Below are 16,492 nucleotides of genomic sequence, written 5' to 3' on the forward strand. Positions count from 1 at the left end.
GTAGGGCTGCACCTTAAAACCAAGCTTTTCCTGCTTGTATCAAAACTAAAACCCACATGCCTGACCAAAAAATTGGTGGGAATGCTACTTTGAAAAATGTTATACACAACAGTAACCAGGTAATTTTAAACTTCAGACTTACTAGTCTAATGGCTTCATAATTGGTAATGTGTATTATGTCATTTATTTCAAAATAGGTTAAGCCAACCCTGCTGCATTTAGGGGCCCTCCTGTTCATTCTGCAGAGGGGTCCTGGACCCCTGAACTCCAACCCTGATGGCACCACTGGCCAGCTATTTCACACAACTAATCTCCATGGATTCCAAAGCTCTTAATATGAGGGCCAGAATAAATTATTATTTTAATTACTGTTTTGGAGAAAAAGGTGGAACTCTGTAACATCTCCTCCTCTAGGTTAGGGCAATTGCACACAAGTCTTGGTTACTAAAAGATTCACTTGCATTGTTGTTTTTTCCCACGGAACCATGTGTAATTAGGCCTGGACGGTTTTTACATCATTTTTAAGCACAGATGTTAGATGGCAGGCATGCAAGCGTTGAATTAGTACCTTCATGGTTTCTTCCAAATAACGTGTAGAGCTCCCATTGGCATAGGCTGTTTGTATGACTGCAAATGATAAGGTCTGTCCAGCCTGAAGGAAGAGAAGCATGCTATTTGCATAATCAGATCTTCATGAAAACACCGTATGAAACCATTATTATTATTATTATTTTTAAAAACTCTGCCTTGGATGTTCATAAATTCCAGTTGGCAAAGACATGCTGACATTTCACATTGGGATAGGAAGTGTCCTTCACAAACTTTCAGAACTCACACACTTAAAAACAGGGCAAGCATGCTATTGGTGAAAGTCAAGAGTACACTTGATATCCCAGCCCAAAACTGATGATGGCAAGTATTCCAAAAATCCCTTCTACTTAAAGACAATTGCCTTTAAAAACCACTATGTTAAATAGCTGCAATTACTTTTATTTTTTCCTGATCTAATTTCATTTAAAAAACCCAAACTGTTCCAAAAAAAGGGGGGGGGGGAATGAGCCAAAGAACCGCTCGGTGAATTATTTGCATTATTGAAACTATCATACACTGTTAAAAGTTCCAGCTAATTATGTTTTCAACTGTTAATTTCCTCAATTTAACCATGCAGCAAGTGAAAGAATTCCATTACCTTGACCAGAAGTTCCTTAAGAAAAGTGCTGATTAGAGTTGCTATTTTATCTCCATCAAGAAGATGAAAATGGCCAGCAGGGTCATTATAGTAGTAAACAATTCGGTCAGCATCACCATCGAATGAGCAGCATCTCTCACCAGGCTTCATTTCCAGTCCTAACAAGCAGAGTAAACAAAGTAAATACAAAAAATAATTGTTTGGCCTCAGGAATACTGGCACTTAAAAAGTCAAGGCATTCAGTGTTCTTAATATGTTTCAGAGCAACCTACAGATTAAATAGGATAGCAGAAACAGACAGAAATGAACTACCCATTTTGTTAGGATTTCCTCACAGTACCATGTGCCAATCTAGTTTCCCACTTGTTCTTTAAAATCTTTTATTTATAAAAGAGCCAAAGTGCTAATGATACGGACTGAGTCTGTGAGCAGTGTCCCTAAGCTGAGTATGGTTATAGGCCCAGACATTAAGGCTCCCCACCCCCAAGGGTGACGAGAGGGAACAGAGGATAGCTAGAAATAAAACAGGAAGGGAAGAAGACTAATAGTGGAAAGGATTGGACTCCCTAGGCTTGCGGATAGTAGCCTGCATCCCGAAGCCTGGGATGCACTGAGCAGCGCACCCCGGGCTTCGGGCAGATATTCACAAGCCTGGGGAGCCCGTGGGAGTTCCCGCCGGGCTCCCCAGGCTTGTGGATAGCAGCCTGTTCTGGGGGCTGGGGTCGGGGGAAGCTTGGGCTTCCCCCGCCCCACGCCGGGGGGGGGATATATATTTTTTCTTTATTCCCCCCAAAAAACTAGGTGCGCCCTATGGGCCGGTGCGCCCTATAGGGCGAAAAATACAGTATATAAAAAATAGACAGAGAAGGGCTCAGCACGAGAAAGTGAAACTTCAAAATATACATTACATTATACATTACAAATGCAGAAGGTGTATCTGCAAATAGTCTCATCTAGTCTTAGCTAGACAGACAGAATTAGGAAGTGTGTTCCATTATTATTAAAGAACTCATATGCCTTGGTATCCAACTATCTAAGCATATATTAACATCTCCATCACTCAAAGTGAGACAAGCTGAGTTTTGGATAGGTGTCTGCCTGAGAAAACAGGGAAGCAGTTTGATCATGTCAATAAAGCTGACAAGCTTTCCCAGCTTCATTAATCAATCTCTAGCATGGGTGTCTACTCTGTACTGTTGTAAAATATCTAATTTTCTGGATTGTTTAAACTCTTTTAAATGTATATCATACAACGACCCAAGACAAGTGTGTGGAAGGCAAAAAAATAAATGAATGAGAAACCCTCCTACCTCTCCAAACTTCCAGAGACAATTAGTCCGGGGATTAGCCCAGAGCTGATTTAAGATTTAATGTATTAGTAGAAAAGAATGATATGATGAGGTGATGTCATCATAGAACTTTAGGGTTCTCTGTTCTAAGTTAATATTGAGACAGACTTTTAAAAAAACACGAGAGTGTTATTAGGGAATATACATTTGTCATTACATACCCACAGGAGGCTTCTGATGAACTTTTACAAAATCGGCACCACATTGATGATTGAGTTCTCCTTTAGTCCCATCATTGCTGAAGTGTATTACGAAGCAGCTTGGAAGATAGCGTTCCATTTCTTTGAGCTTGAGAGCACCTATGCCATTTGCACAATCTACCTTCAGGCAAATGTGGCCATCCCTTTGGCTAGTAGCCTGCAGGCAAGAAAGCAAAGAAAGGGTCCTTTAACAGTTGTCTCTGAACTCCTACCACCTGCTCATATGCAACACTGACTGTGCTCTGGAGCAGACAGCCAAAACAAAGTAAACACAACTGAAAAGAAAAACAGGACTCAAATTGCTGTTTGAATGTGTAGATTCTGGAACAACTTCCTCTCTATTTCAACCAGTGACTACTAGAGCCCATTGGGACTGGTAGGGCTGAAGGGAGAGTGATCCAGCAGTAGGTGGCAAATAGAGTTAGCTAATTTGTTTTGTCCCTATCCTCCTCCCTGCTCTGTTCTACATAGGCGACAGTGAGATTAAGGAGGAGGAAACTCACAGGTAGTACCATCTGCTGGATTGACTGTAGGCAGAGGCTGAGGGTACACAGAAGGTGGTGCAGCAGTGCCGCCGCCACCCAATTTGTTCTACTGGACCAGCCTCCAATGATTTCAATGTTTCATCTTTATCAGGAGCAAAACACATTTTGCTCTGCCCTATTACAATGATGGCAGTAATATGTAATATCTATTTTCCTACTGCTAGTTTTAGGCTGCCTCTTGTTTTCTTAAAACTTTTGTTGCTACTGCTCATTTCTTTCTGTTAAAGCAAACTATCATATACTTTAAAGTTATAAACCTGTTCAGTTGTCTACATGAATGAAATGCTAAAAGCTCAACCTTAATCATGATTACTGTTAAAAAAAGTCCCACTGTTTTCCATAGGGTTTACATCCCAATTTTCCTCATAAAGCCAATACCATTTTGAATAATTTATATACAAAATCACAGTTGATCACCTTTAACTTCTATGGCATTAAAAGCTTGCTTAAATCAAAATATTATCCTAAAAGAAAGAAAGGTCCAGCAACAGCAAACTGTTCTAGGGCAAGCATTTAAAGAACTTAAGCCAACACTATAAAGGCCCTGCTCTTTGTCCACAGCAACGTAACAGCATAGAGTTGACACTCAAATGAAGAGCCTGCTGCCATTCTTCATAGGAAGTTCATATGGGCGGGGGGGGGGTCTTAGGACTATTACATTAAGTATATTCAAGAATGCAAGCCAAGACTTGAAAAACAGCTCTTTCACCTGCATTGTAAGCTCCACAAAAGCCTTGGAGAGTTTCTGGTAGTAACCTTCCACGGTTGCAGTCCCATAACTCCCATGAGTGTTTCGACAGCAGACCATGTAGTGTAGTTGTGGTGTTGTTACCAAGCCATAATCTAGTTTAAAGCATACACACTGGTCAAGGATTGACACTATTAAGCTTCAGAGACATATTTCACAGTACCTTATTACATTTGCTCAAGTAAAGGTGCAGAAAGGAGAGATTTTTAAAAAATGCTTTAAATGAAATACGTCATCACTGATTTGTTTCCTATCAACCACTATGGATCTAAGGGGAACATCATCAATCCTTAAATAAGCAAGCACAGGGCATACCTTGGTATTGACCTCCAAGAGCAGACACACCATCAATCACTGATTGTGAAAGCTTCTTACTGCTAGATCTGGATGCAAGGCACAGGAATAAGGTTACTTTTGTTGAAATGCTATCCAAGCACACCAGTTTACCCCAATTCATTCTTGACACATGAATACAGACAAACAATATCAACATGCAGGACACAAGTGAGATCTACGTCTCTAGAGGGAATAAATCACAGCAGCCAAAGAGATAGGGATGTGATAGGACATACTCAGAACTTTCCTAGCAACTTAAAAATATTTGCCTTATTCTATATTTGTTAATTATATTTCTTTAGGACATTTATATTGCACTTTCCTTCCACCACAGAACTCCTTACACAGGTCTCCTATCCAAACCATGACCGGCCCAAATCTGCTTGGCTTCAGCAAGGTGGCTGCATTATCCAATAAAAATGTTTAAAATGTTGTATGGGGGAGCATCCATGGAAAGAACGACAGGCATCATTAGATTGGAGGTGCACAAGACAGGGACTTTTCTACAACTGCTCTACATTTGTGGAATTCCCTCCCTTAGCGACCTCTACTTTATTGGCCTTTAAACAAACCCTGAAAACATTTTTCTTTCCAACTGTTATTTAACAGCTGATGTTTTAGTGCTGTATATTTTAATATCTTATATATTTTAATTATATATTTATTTTAATATCTTAGCTTTATATTGTGGTTTAATTCATATATTGGCCTTGAAAAAGTTTTGCCCTGATACCTACATTTTTGAAAAAATATACAGGAAGAGTTAATGTGTATATTACCTAGTCACTCCCAAGATGTCTATCAGGTTTATTTTTACCTGGTGTCTCTGCCAATAACAATGAAGGCCTCCTGCTGAAGGTCTACAGCTTCCTTCTGGCAGATGTCAGTCAGCACTCCCTGCAATTCATGTTCTTCTGCATTGGCCAAGTGTGTGGCGTGCTCTTCCCAGATAGGTGCCAACATTTCACCCAATGGGTCAATCAACTTCACACCATTGTCTTCCTTGGAAAAAGACAAGACATCAATGTAAAAGCTTCTTTAAACATAGGCAATCTTGACTTAGGAAAAGAGCAATCAGCCTAAATGATCCTTTTAGTTCTACAGTTCTAAAAGCATACAGTGGAATCTCGACTTACGTACGGCTATACTTACATACAATTCCAGTTACGACCTTCAGTAGGTGCTTTGACTTATGAACTTTCCTCTAGCTATGAACAGAGGCCTTGCCAGCAGCCCGGAGCTCGCCTTGCCGGCAGCCCGGAACAGCACTGGGGCATCCACCGCCAGGGAGAGACCTCCAGTTTGCCGGAGCTCACCCCACTGGCTGCGGAGCAGTGCTCAGGCCTCTGCTGCCGGGGAGAGGGCCCCCATCTCACCCATGAAGCTGTGGAAGAGGTGCAGCCTGCAAGAGGCACAGCAGGGCGCACTGTAGCCCCAAATCCTGCCAAGGAACTAACCTGAGGAAGTCCAGAGAAGAACCTGGCCTGGCAAGAAAAAAAAGTGACCCTGGCCGAAGTGAATCAGCTCTTTACTGACCCTTGCCCCACCCCCAGCTTGTAGTCAGGTAAGCCCGCCCTCCCTCAGTGCACGTAAGAAAAAAAAAAGTTAAATTCTTTCATCTACAATACTGTCTTATTTATTTTATAGTACAGTACATTGATTATTGCCTTCATTTCATGGATCTATGGTCTCGTTAGACAGTAAGATCTGTGTTAAATTGCTGTTTATCTGCTGTTCATCTAGAACGGATCAATTCACTTTTCCATTACTTTCTATGGAAAAGTGCACTTCTATTTATGTACGTTTCTAGTTATGACCAGACCTCCGGAACGGATTATGGTTGTAAGTAGAGATTCCACTATATTGAAAATGGTTAAGTCACAGCACCCGTATAGCACCCCCCCCCTTAATCTGTAGCTCAGTTTCTTTTTTCCTATCTGAAATACTCATTCACTTACTTCAGGGTTGTGAGAGGCTGTAACCATAACACCAATGGTGGATTTTTTCTGCTTGGATCTCAATACAGCCAGCAAGCCCATGCAAAACATTGTGTGATCAAGGTCCTCTGCCTTGGTACGGAAACCAGCTGTTCCATACTGAAGGGTAAGTCCTGGAGGTTTGGCATGGAGCTTTGAGTACTTTGCAACTGCTTCAAAATCCATCTCTGTAAGAGGCAGAATAAATTGATACAGCTATGATTAACATTACAGGTGACCGTATTGTGATAGCAATACCAAAACCAGGAGGATGGGGAGATAATAGGATTTAACTTACACTAGAATAAGTTATGTAAGATGAGGAAGTTTAAAAACAGAGAGAGGGCGTGTGTGCACAGAAGTACAATTACTTGCTTATACCAGTGATGTCTTCCAGATGAAGGCAGCCCTGTATCAGGAAGTTTTAATGTTTGACATTTGATTATGTTTTTATATTTTGCTGGAAACCGCCCAGAGTGTCTACAGAAACCCAGCCAGATCGGCAAAATATAAATAATAAAATTATTATTACTATGATGGTGATGATAATGAAATCCAACTCCCATCAGTCCCAGTCAACATGGCTAATGGTCAGGGATGATGGAAGTGATAGCACAACAGCATCAGGTTGTTGGGAAAGATGGAGGGCACAAGGAGAAGGGGACGACAGAGGAAGAGATGGTTGGACAGTGTTCTTGAAGCTACCAGCATAAGTTTGACCAAACTGCGGGAGGCAGTGGAAGACAGGAGTGCCTGGCGTGCTCTGGTCCATGGGATCACAAAGAGTTGGACACGACTAAACAACAACAACTCCTGGCTTGCACAACAACTCCTGGCTTGCACATAGACTAGCACACTGAATTAACTATCCCACTATCTCAGACTAACTAGTCCAAAGTATCAGGGGTTGGAAGAAATTGGTTACAAGACAGAGTTAACTTTCTGTTTTCACACTCCTAAATGCAACATCAACAGCATCTGTATTCCAACACTGATTATTTCAGAGTGATTAGTTGTAGTTGTGGTGATATTGGAGGTACCTTTGCTTTAACTGTAGGTTTACTTTGTATTTTACAGTATTGCAATTTCTTATCACGAACCACCAAGGGATGTATTTGCATGGAATGCAATATGCATCTACCTTAAGCAATGGAAGAGTGTGTAGAAAGGGTAGTTGGCCCACCTGGAGGAATTAAACAAGCCAGCTTTAAAAAGCCTATGACTCTAGTAGTCATGATGACCATCTAGCTGGTACATCCCGACAAAACCAACCTTGCTTCCATTGTGCCCCACCCACCTATGTCCAAGTAAGCAGCAGTGACACCAGAGGGTGGCTTTGAACTTCAATCCTACACCACTAGCCCCCCCCCCCAACTAAACAAGAAACCTCAAAAACTGCAACCTTTCCTCAGAGAGTTGTTGTTCCTGCCCCTTGATAATTTTGAAAGCCCTTTCCTTAACCCTTTCCAGGACTATGGTATCATTTATTTATTTTTTAAATGTGGTACATAGTATTCCAAGTACTGTCGCACTATAGACTTTTATAATGATCTCTAATATGGAATTCTCTTTTTTTCATACCTCCTGCACGCTGCGGGGGGCTTCACACTTGCAAGCCCAACAACTCCTTCCTGGTCGGTCACTGCCAGCTCAGAAGACCTAGCAAATATACTTACCCCAAAGTGCATTACTTAACTCTTGCTTAGGCTAAACGGCATCTACCGTTTTAACGCCCACTCACCCAGTTTAGGGACACACCTTTCTTTTTACCGCCTGGAACAAGCCCAAACAAACGAAGCCACCCCACTTACCGACCTGCAACGCCCTGGAGGAGTTCTGCGAGCGGACGTGGCTGTTCCTCGGAAGCATCCAACTCGCCCTTCCGGGAAGCTCCGAAGCAGCCTCGCTCGCCGGCTGCGCCTATCGCATTCGCCGGCAGCCGCAGGGGCGGGGCTTCGGGCGTCTCCGCCTCCCATTGGGCCGAGCGAAGCGAGCGCTGAGCGGGGTGGAGCCGCTTCCACCCGCGCAGCCTCGACGCGTAACTCGGGCTCATTGGACTCGTGGCATTCGAGCGCGGCAAGAATCTCGTCTCCCGGGCTTGACTGGATCCGCCTTGGCAAACGCGCGAGAGCAGCCCCGCTGGATTAGGCCTGTGGGAAGCGCGCAAGCAGGATTGGAGCCCAAGGGCCCCCTCCCTCCCGCGGTTTCCAGCCGGCAGCTTGGCCTTTGGCAGGAGAGAGAGAGAGCGCGACCGCCCGCGAGCTTCAGCTGGGGCAGCCTTGGCCAGTCCTTTAGCGGGCTTCCTCAGAAGTAAGGCTGTGCTCGGGGTGGGCCTACTTGTCCCCTCTAGGAAGCGGCAAGCCTGGCTTTTAAAACGAACAGGCCCCGCTTCCCAGTGAGCTCAGGGTGAAAAAATAAAATGAAACAGTAACGTATCTTAACCGCAGGCAACACGGTTCATATAGAATTTGAATTCAAACCTCCCTCCGCTGCGCCTGCCACTGAGGCTCCCTTCGCGCGCGCGAAGCCCAAGCCCTCCTTTAGCGACGCGCATGCCCAAGAAAGGCGCTCGCGCCGCCAACATTTCGCCTCCTGGGATCACGTGGCTGCTCAGGTGTTTCCATGCGCGCGAGGGGGGGCGTGGTCGTTCGCATGCGCGGGCCTCCCAAGAGGTACGTTGGTTCGGAGGGTCCCCGCCGCGAGACGTTGCGCTCCCTTTGCCTCTGAAGGAACGAGCCAATCACTCGCTTCGTCCCTAAGAGCGTGGGCTGATTGGCCTCGCTACCGGTGTTGAGGGATCTGGCGGCCGGGTCCTTTCGATGGGCTTTGCAACGTCCTCCGCCGCGTGCTTATTGGAGGGAGGGGGTGGAGCCTTTTTAATTCCGCACCGACGGCTGTAAGGGCGGGTAATGGCCGCTGGAGGATTTGCCGATGCCTCCCGCTCTCAGATACCGCTGGTGGAGCCTCTGGCTTCAGCAATTATTATTATCCCACGGCAAGGGCTCACAAGAGAGGGCAGCCTGCTGCTTAGCAGTTTCGGGACTGCGCGGAGTGTGCACCACGTGAATTCTCCGCATTGGAACCTTGTTCACACGTTAAGCTGAACGTTCCAAGCTGTGTATACGTGCGTACACGTTTGTCTGAAAGTGTGCCCTTGATCATTTTTGTACAGCTCCACTGTTGCGCATATATGCAGTTGGTGTGAGTTGAATGTTATATTTTAATAACTACAAGTGTACACCTGAACTATTCATGTATGCAGTTGTACGGATTGTATACATGTTGGATCTAAGGTGAAGAAGGGGTGGGGTACTCTAAACTGGACACGGTATAGATTACTAACCCTACATATACTGTGAGGTCTAAAAGAGAGGTGAATACATTGTATTGTACTTCTTGAGACATTTGGTTGTTCATCAGCAGAGAGAATTTTCATTAGATCAGGGATAGGTAACCTGGGGCCTTCCAGTTGTTGCAGAACTAAACATCTGTTGTTGCTGACTATGGCTAGGTTGACTAGGGCTGATGAGAACACCTCAAAGGCTACATACACCAAAAACACCCCAAAGGCTACAGACTCCCATTCCTAAATTAGATGGACTTTTTATCTGACCCAGAAGGGCAAATCTTACATTTTTAAATTGCAACCGGAACTGCCACATAAAAACAGTAAGATCATACAGCTGGGGTGGGGGGAATTGCTGACAAAAGCAAGTGGTACATTGGTTTTCATCTGCTATTGTTTGGTCCCGCCTACCTTCTACAGAACATCTGCCTACTATGTGATGATGTGCTTGCATCACAAGTCACTGGGTGGGATTTGCAAGTTAAAGTGAAGGGTCACTATCATAGCCACATATGATAGCTTGGCAAAACTGAGTCAAACCTGACTGGAGAGCGCTCTAGCTGAGCCTCTATGGAACATTCATTGTTTGTATTGGACTCTCAGAACAAATGTGAGCAGCTTACAATACATTACAGAGGAGTTAAGTTGGAAACCCATCAGTTGACTTCTCTGGTTTGGGGAGCCCACCTTGAAAGTGGTATTTGAGGCATATGTTGTTCAAATGTGGATGTCAATATCTTCTAACCAGTGTTCAAAATTTGCCAGGTGCCTTTTGTACCTGATTATCAGCCGTTCGCAACCAAGTGAAGATGCCAGGATGCCACCTGACATCTTCACCATTTGGAGATGCATGTCTGGGAATCATTGAATCAGTTATATTTTATCTGCACAATCAGAATTAATTTCAGGAACCAAAATGCTTTTTCTGTGCAGCCTGAGCAAGAGCAGTGATCAACGTTGTAGTTAACTGTTAAAGCTTGTCTTCACTTACCCTACCACCCTGCTCACGGTTGTGAAAAATATCCTTATGAATGTCACCACTGAGAAAAAGAGGTAGGAACAGACCAATATATATGTGGACTGTCCCTGGATCAAGTGACTTTTCTTTAAGTTCTCAAAATTCTTAACCTAGCTGAAGGTCACCATATGAACTAGCCAGATGTTTAACTGATAAGCCATCACAGTCAATCCATCATTTGAAAAATAAGACTAGAGCCGTCTTGCCCCAAAATAGCAACTAGACATTCCCTTTAGGCGACAGTAACCTTGGTTTAAGGAGCCATTTGGCGCCTAGATTATATATCTGAGTTCCTAACACTGCTTCAAACCAAGACGTCTTTAAGTAGGCACCAGCTGCTGGAGATAAGCTTACAGCTGCTTTGCTCTTTCCTGGTCCTTTTTACTTAAAACAAAAGAGCCTGTTGGACCAGGCCATTGGCCCATCTAGTCCAACATCCTGTCTGTTTAGTGGGCAACCAGATGCCTATGGAAAGCCCCAGAGGACCTGAGTGTAACACACTCTACTCTCTAATGACTCCTAGAAAGTGGCCTAGGTTTGTTTACTTGGCAGCAAAAATGAACAGGCAGGAGCAAAGTGGCCGCAAGCTCGTCTCCAAGAACCTGCACATTCATGAGATCCCAGTGTGCCATAGTTTGACTTACCATTTTGTGCAAACCTGGCCAACAACTGTTATTAGCTTCTAGCCAAAGACAATACATTAAGAAGGAAGAGAAAGCAGTAAGAGAACCACTTAAAAGTACAATGTGCTTTCACTGCAAACAGAACACTCAGGATACTTTGCATGGATATGATTTTCACTGTGGAAACTGGATAGTCATTAACGTTTGTAATTTTATGACCAGTGCAAAATTGAATGCATGAATCAATAATAATATTAGCACTAGGTCTTCAGCTGCTTCCACATCTTGTTGGGATTCTTCATGTCCATTGTAATTCACTTCATGTGTTTCTTAATGTTAGAACTGGATGCATTTATGGCCTTGGTTTTATTTGTGCAACTAGTCTCTTTGAACTCCTTGGACCCAAAACCTAAATCTTGTTGAGGATTATAGGCTTCATTGTTATCACAAAGTTAAAGGAGTGTTTCATTTGTTCAAAACTATTTTGTTCCGGCTTGGACGACTTTTATCAATTACTTTACAATCTGTATTGTGGGGTGGGTGGGAAAGAATGTTAGTAGACATAAGAACAACATTATTGATACGCTCTCTCCCACCTGCAGGTGGCTGACTTCAGATCTGTAACAATGTCCAGCATAATAAAAGAAAGACTTGAACTTCAAATGGCAGAATTAGAAATGCTTTTTTCTATGTTTCCTGATAAAGGAGAAATAACTCTTCAGGATGAAAATAATTTCCTTAATGCTCAGAAATATCTGAACAATACAAGTGAAAATCTACCACATATAATTGAATATTCAGTTGCCGTTACTATTGATGAACCAAAGGTGAGATAATCTGTTTTGGGTTGGGATGTTTTTCTTTGCTTTATTACCTTTTAAAAAACATAATATTTTACTTAATTATTAAATATTTGTGCAAGAATTTCTACCTTCAATAAAGCCAACATGTATTGTATTGAGCCACTATATTAACTTAAGCCAGTGTACTATATTGCATGCCCACAGTTGGAGTTAGCCTCAGCCATTCATGCTTCATTTAGTCACTTCTCTATTAAATTACAATACAGTGGTATCTCTGGTTGCAAACGGGATCCGTTCTGGAGCCCCGTTCGCAACATGAGCAAAACGCAACCCGCGTCTGCGCAGGCCGTGATTCGCCGCTTCTGCGCATGCGCATGACATCATTTTGCGCGTCTGCGCATGCAGCGAAACCCAGAAGTAACCCTTTCCGGTACTTCCGGTTTGCTGTGGCACGCAACCTGAAGCAAACGTAACAAGAGGTATGACTGTACTGTGATGTGCTGCATGCAAAGCAGTCACTGAAGACTGGAAAGTTTGTGAACGTATGTTTGCTTTTTAATTTTAGGCAAGAGTAAATTTGCAGGTAGCCCTACCTCATGACTACCCCCAGGTGCCACCACACCTTTTTGCAAGATCAAGTGCTGTAGACAGGCAGCAACAACTGCAGCTCAACAAGGATCTCACTTCTTACATTGCTTCTTTGGAACCAGGAGAACTTTGTGTATGTGCTGCTGTGCAATGGTTGCGAGACAACAGCATAAGCTACTTACAAAACAGCAAACTCCACTGCGAAAATGTGCCAAGGGAGAGCGTACTTAAAACGTTATTCAGCCGGATGTGGATTTACAGCCACCACATCTATAGACAAGAACTAAGGAAAAAGATTTTTGATTGTGCAAAGAAATTAAATCTGACTGGTTTCTGCCTAACTGGCAAGCCTGGAATCATTTGTGTGGAAGGTGTCAAAGAAAACTGTGAAGAATTTTGGCACGTTATTAGATATCCCAACTGGAAACACATTTCCTGCAAACATGTCGAGAATAGAGAGACTGACGGAAATGGGGATAACCTACGTCTCTTTCAAACTTTTGAAGATTTACAGTTTCAAGCCCATGGTGACTACGGCCTGAGGAATGACTATCACATGGACCTTGGACAGTTCCTAGAATTCCTTAAGGGTTATCAAAGTGAGCATGTATTTCAGATCTTGTTTGGCATTGAAGGCAAATGTTCTGACAACTAACAATAAGCTATGTTTTTAATTTTCTTGTCTCTCTTAATAGAAATGAAATCCATCTATGAATCTGCCGCAAGAAAATAAAAGTATGGATGAGTGAATGTGACAAGTAACTTAAAAGGGCACGCACAGAATCTTTGTTTAGTATTTGAACAGTTAGCACATCAGTTTGTAATTTTGTTCAGAGCAAAACTTCTCAAATTGGCTGCAAGAGTAAGGGGGCTTGATTTGTACTGAGCCAGATGAATGCTGCATCTAAGTCCAATCCTGATAGGCATTGTTCCCCACAATCTAAGGTGTCTAGGGGAAGGAGTGGACAATATTTTTGAGGTGAAGGGGGAAATGGTTGAGGGCACTAGCAGTGGCCAGGGCCAAACTGAGTGGGCACACCTGTTTTTCTGTCCTTCCTTAAGCCATCATCAATTCCATCCCTTCTATTCATTTTCTCTCACAAACATGCACTCACAGCAACCCATTCACTCCCCATTTCCCTTGTATCGCCATCTCCCCCATTCACACACCTTCCTTTCAGTTTTCCTTCCAAGGTGGGTGGAGGGAAAGAGGCTCCTTTTTTTCCAGCCTAGAAATGAAGGAAAGGAAGCAGTTGGGGCAGGAATTGAGTAATCTGTTTCGCCACTGGTAGCTCACAGTAGATGCCAAGGATGCATTGGGGACAAGGTTGTAGGACAAGAGGGCTGCACTCAGGTTGTCCATCTGTGCTCTAGCGCTTCAAATAAAAATAATTTCCAGCACCATTAACTAAAGTTTGCAGATATTCAAGCTGAGCCACAAAGTAGCAGGTCCACACAAAAAATATTTTTGTTATCTCAAGCCCAAACTGTACAAAGGCTATATATTAGAAGATACACGAGCACCTCTTTTGGATGTTGTACCAGACATTGCATAGTTCACATGCTCATTCACTAAGGCATGGGTAGTTACACTACGGAACATCCAGTAACCTTCCTGCCTGATGCCTCTTTGTCATTGGTTTACCGGATGGCTTCTCTGTTAAAAATGTGCACATGCCTAGCAAACTACTGACCCAAACTACTTTTCCTTGATTAGGAACATTTGATCTGGCATGAAAAAACTTATGGTTAGAAGTACTTAGCTTTTTATCTTCCTTTTTCTATAGGTGTCACCAGAAAAATATTAAAAGAAATAGCTGAGACGCTTTTAAACTGATCATACTGATGATATATTGCTTTGTCATTTGCTTGCAAAAAAAATTTCATCTGAACTTAAGCGCAGAACTGTAATATATGACCATAATTTCATACAGATGTCTAAGTATATGAAAAGTACATTGTAAATGTGCTTCTACAGTACTGCTCTGTAGTAAATTTAGCAGAGCCCCTTCAAAAGAAATATTTAAAAACTGCCTAAATTGATTTTTATTCTCTTAGGCATGTGCTATTTTAGCTTAATTAATCAGCTTAAAGTGAAATAACTAACAATTCTACCAAAATTTCATGGCTTTAGAAAGTATTCAGTGCTGCTAGAAAAGAAAACAAATATATCCTGAGTTCTGACAAATTGTGCTATGATTTGACAAAAGTTGAAAGCTACCAAATATCTGAGTGCTTCCAGTATTGTTGCAGTGCTGCTGTCTTTCTGTTAAAAGTTCCCAGTCTGTATTTTCATGGCTTCTTGGGGCCAGGTGTAAGAGTCTGTCAGAAAGCTTTCATAGTCAGTGCTATAAATCTGGGAGCGGATGAATGCTTCCTTGTCTTCTGGCTCAGGGTGGAAAGTGGCTGTGTTGTTGCTGTAGGCATTCTCTGCAATCTGAGAGAGCAAGACAAATCACTCATTGTTAGACTTCTGCATTGACCTGAGAGGTAGCATAGTGTATAATGAAGAAAGTTCAATTTTTGGATATCAAGTATCAGATTCTTATCAGACTGATACCAATGACGCTATCATCTAGCCATGAAAAGATGAAAATATGCACCCAATTTTCTGGAAGAGATTGGCAAAATATACATCTTGAAATGAATTCTGCTTTAAATTCTTTTTCTCGGTTGGGTTGTAGTTCACACTTGGAGAAACAACCCCAAGTTTGTCACAGAATGCATTCTCAACAGGGAGCTGCTGTTACTTTGGGCTCTCTGGTGGGTGTTCACATATGGTAAGTGTTTGTATACATGTTTGCCATGGTCACATTCCTCATTTTCTAGATGAAAAATGGTAATATAATGTGTGAACTGGCTCTTTATAGCCCAGTCCTCACCACCCCCGCCTGTGGACATAACTGGCACTGATTTCCTTGGGACATATTTCTAAGAGAGTATGTTTAAGAGCAGGGGTCAGCAAACTTTTTCAGCAGGGAGCCAGTCCACTGTCCCTCAGACCTTATGGGGGGCCGGACTATATTTTTTGGGGGGGAGAATGAACGAATTTCTATGCCCCACAAATAACCCAGAGATGCATTTTAAATAAAAGCACACCTACTCGTGTAAAAACACCATGCAGGCCCCACAAATAACCCAGAGATGCATTTTAAATAAAAGGACACATTCTACTCATGTCAAAACATGCTGATTCCTGGGCCGTCCATGGGCCGGATTTAGAAGGCGATTGGGCCAGATCCAGCCCCTGGGCCTTAGTTTGCCTACCCATGCTTAAGAGTATACCTCATAGTCACTCCAGCAAAAAGATCTCTAATGCACAAGGCACAGGTTTCTTTGTAAACAAGGAGCAAATTTGGATCCATTGCAAGTACATTTTTAAAAAGTAGAATGGATACTTTCCCCCTACAGCAAGTTATGAAAGCATCCAATTCTCTCCACCTAGATAAATTTACCAAAACATATTTACTGTAGCCAAAATGATTTCGGAAAGCCTAAGAAACCAAACATGAGCTGACTTAAGAGAAAATCTTAAATCCTGTCATGCCAGTTCATCAACCCAACATATTCTGCTCTGAAATTTGCTTTCAAAATTAATCAGAACTGCTAAATTTATAGAGAAGGAAATTGCCTCCCACTGGTACAGCGCCAATACTCTAGATCAGAAATACTGATGGGAGTTTGTTACATACTCATTTCTTTTCTATATACATGTTGATAAGCATTCATTTTCTCACATATAAGAACATATCCCTATAAATGTAGGTTACT

General features: G+C 42.7%; 3 protein-coding genes across 7 annotated transcripts in view; 1 reads left to right on the forward strand and 2 right to left on the reverse strand.

The window, feature by feature from the left end:
* The window catches only part of PGM3 (phosphoglucomutase 3), a 16,455-nt gene extending 7,985 nt beyond the window's left edge, over positions 1–8,470 (reverse strand). Inside the window, 9 exon segments of the mRNA XM_081187395.1 lie at positions 480–502; positions 505–652; positions 1,190–1,347; positions 2,700–2,895; positions 3,993–4,126; positions 4,347–4,414; positions 5,185–5,369; positions 6,326–6,531; positions 8,159–8,470. Of these exon segments, the coding sequence (XP_081043521.1) occupies positions 480–502; positions 505–652; positions 1,190–1,347; positions 2,700–2,895; positions 3,993–4,126; positions 4,347–4,414; positions 5,185–5,369; positions 6,326–6,531; positions 8,159–8,396 (1,356 nt within the window). The 5' untranslated portion in view covers positions 8,397–8,470.
* Positions 8,471–8,473: 3 nt separating this feature from the next.
* Positions 8,474–13,471, forward strand: RWDD2A (RWD domain containing 2A). Of its 4 annotated transcripts, XM_081187379.1 has the most exons (4): positions 8,474–9,015; positions 11,933–12,157; positions 12,699–13,320; positions 13,417–13,471. In XM_081187379.1, exons 1-4 carry the CDS (start codon positions 8,896–8,898, stop codon positions 13,452–13,454), a joined length of 1,005 nt encoding a protein of 334 aa, XP_081043505.1. In that variant the 5' UTR covers positions 8,474–8,895; the 3' UTR covers positions 13,455–13,471. The 4 variants fall into 4 exon arrangements, with proteins under 4 accessions (XP_081043505.1, XP_081043504.1, XP_081043506.1 ...); XM_081187378.1 differs by having other exon boundaries at positions 12,699–13,471; XM_081187380.1 differs by having other exon boundaries at positions 8,474–8,653; positions 12,699–13,471.
* A 1,076-nt stretch (positions 13,472–14,547) lies between these two features.
* The window catches only part of ME1 (malic enzyme 1), a 126,495-nt gene continuing 124,550 nt past the window's right edge, over positions 14,548–16,492 (reverse strand). For both annotated transcript variants that reach the window (XM_081187364.1, XM_081187363.1), the window contains exon 14: positions 14,548–15,158. In XM_081187364.1, the coding sequence (XP_081043490.1) occupies positions 14,991–15,158 (168 nt within the window). In that variant the 3' untranslated portion in view covers positions 14,548–14,990. The remainder of the gene's footprint in view (positions 15,159–16,492) is intronic.

This window comes from Podarcis bocagei, assembly GCF_964188305.1.
Source record: "Podarcis bocagei genome assembly, chromosome: 3".
Taxonomy (NCBI): Eukaryota; Metazoa; Chordata; class Lepidosauria; order Squamata; family Lacertidae; genus Podarcis; species Podarcis bocagei.

Coding starts and splice junctions, on each gene's coding strand:
- RWDD2A (XM_081187378.1), top strand. CDS start 8,896: ATGCCCAAGAAAGGCGCTCGCGCCGCCAACATTTCGCCTCCTGGGATC. Junction 9,016..11,932: donor ATGCGCGGGCCTCCCAAGAG/GTACGTTGGTTC, acceptor TCCCACCTGCAG/GTGGCTGACTTCAGATCTGT. Junction 12,158..12,698: donor TTACTATTGATGAACCAAAG/GTGAGATAATCT, acceptor TTTTAATTTTAG/GCAAGAGTAAATTTGCAGGT.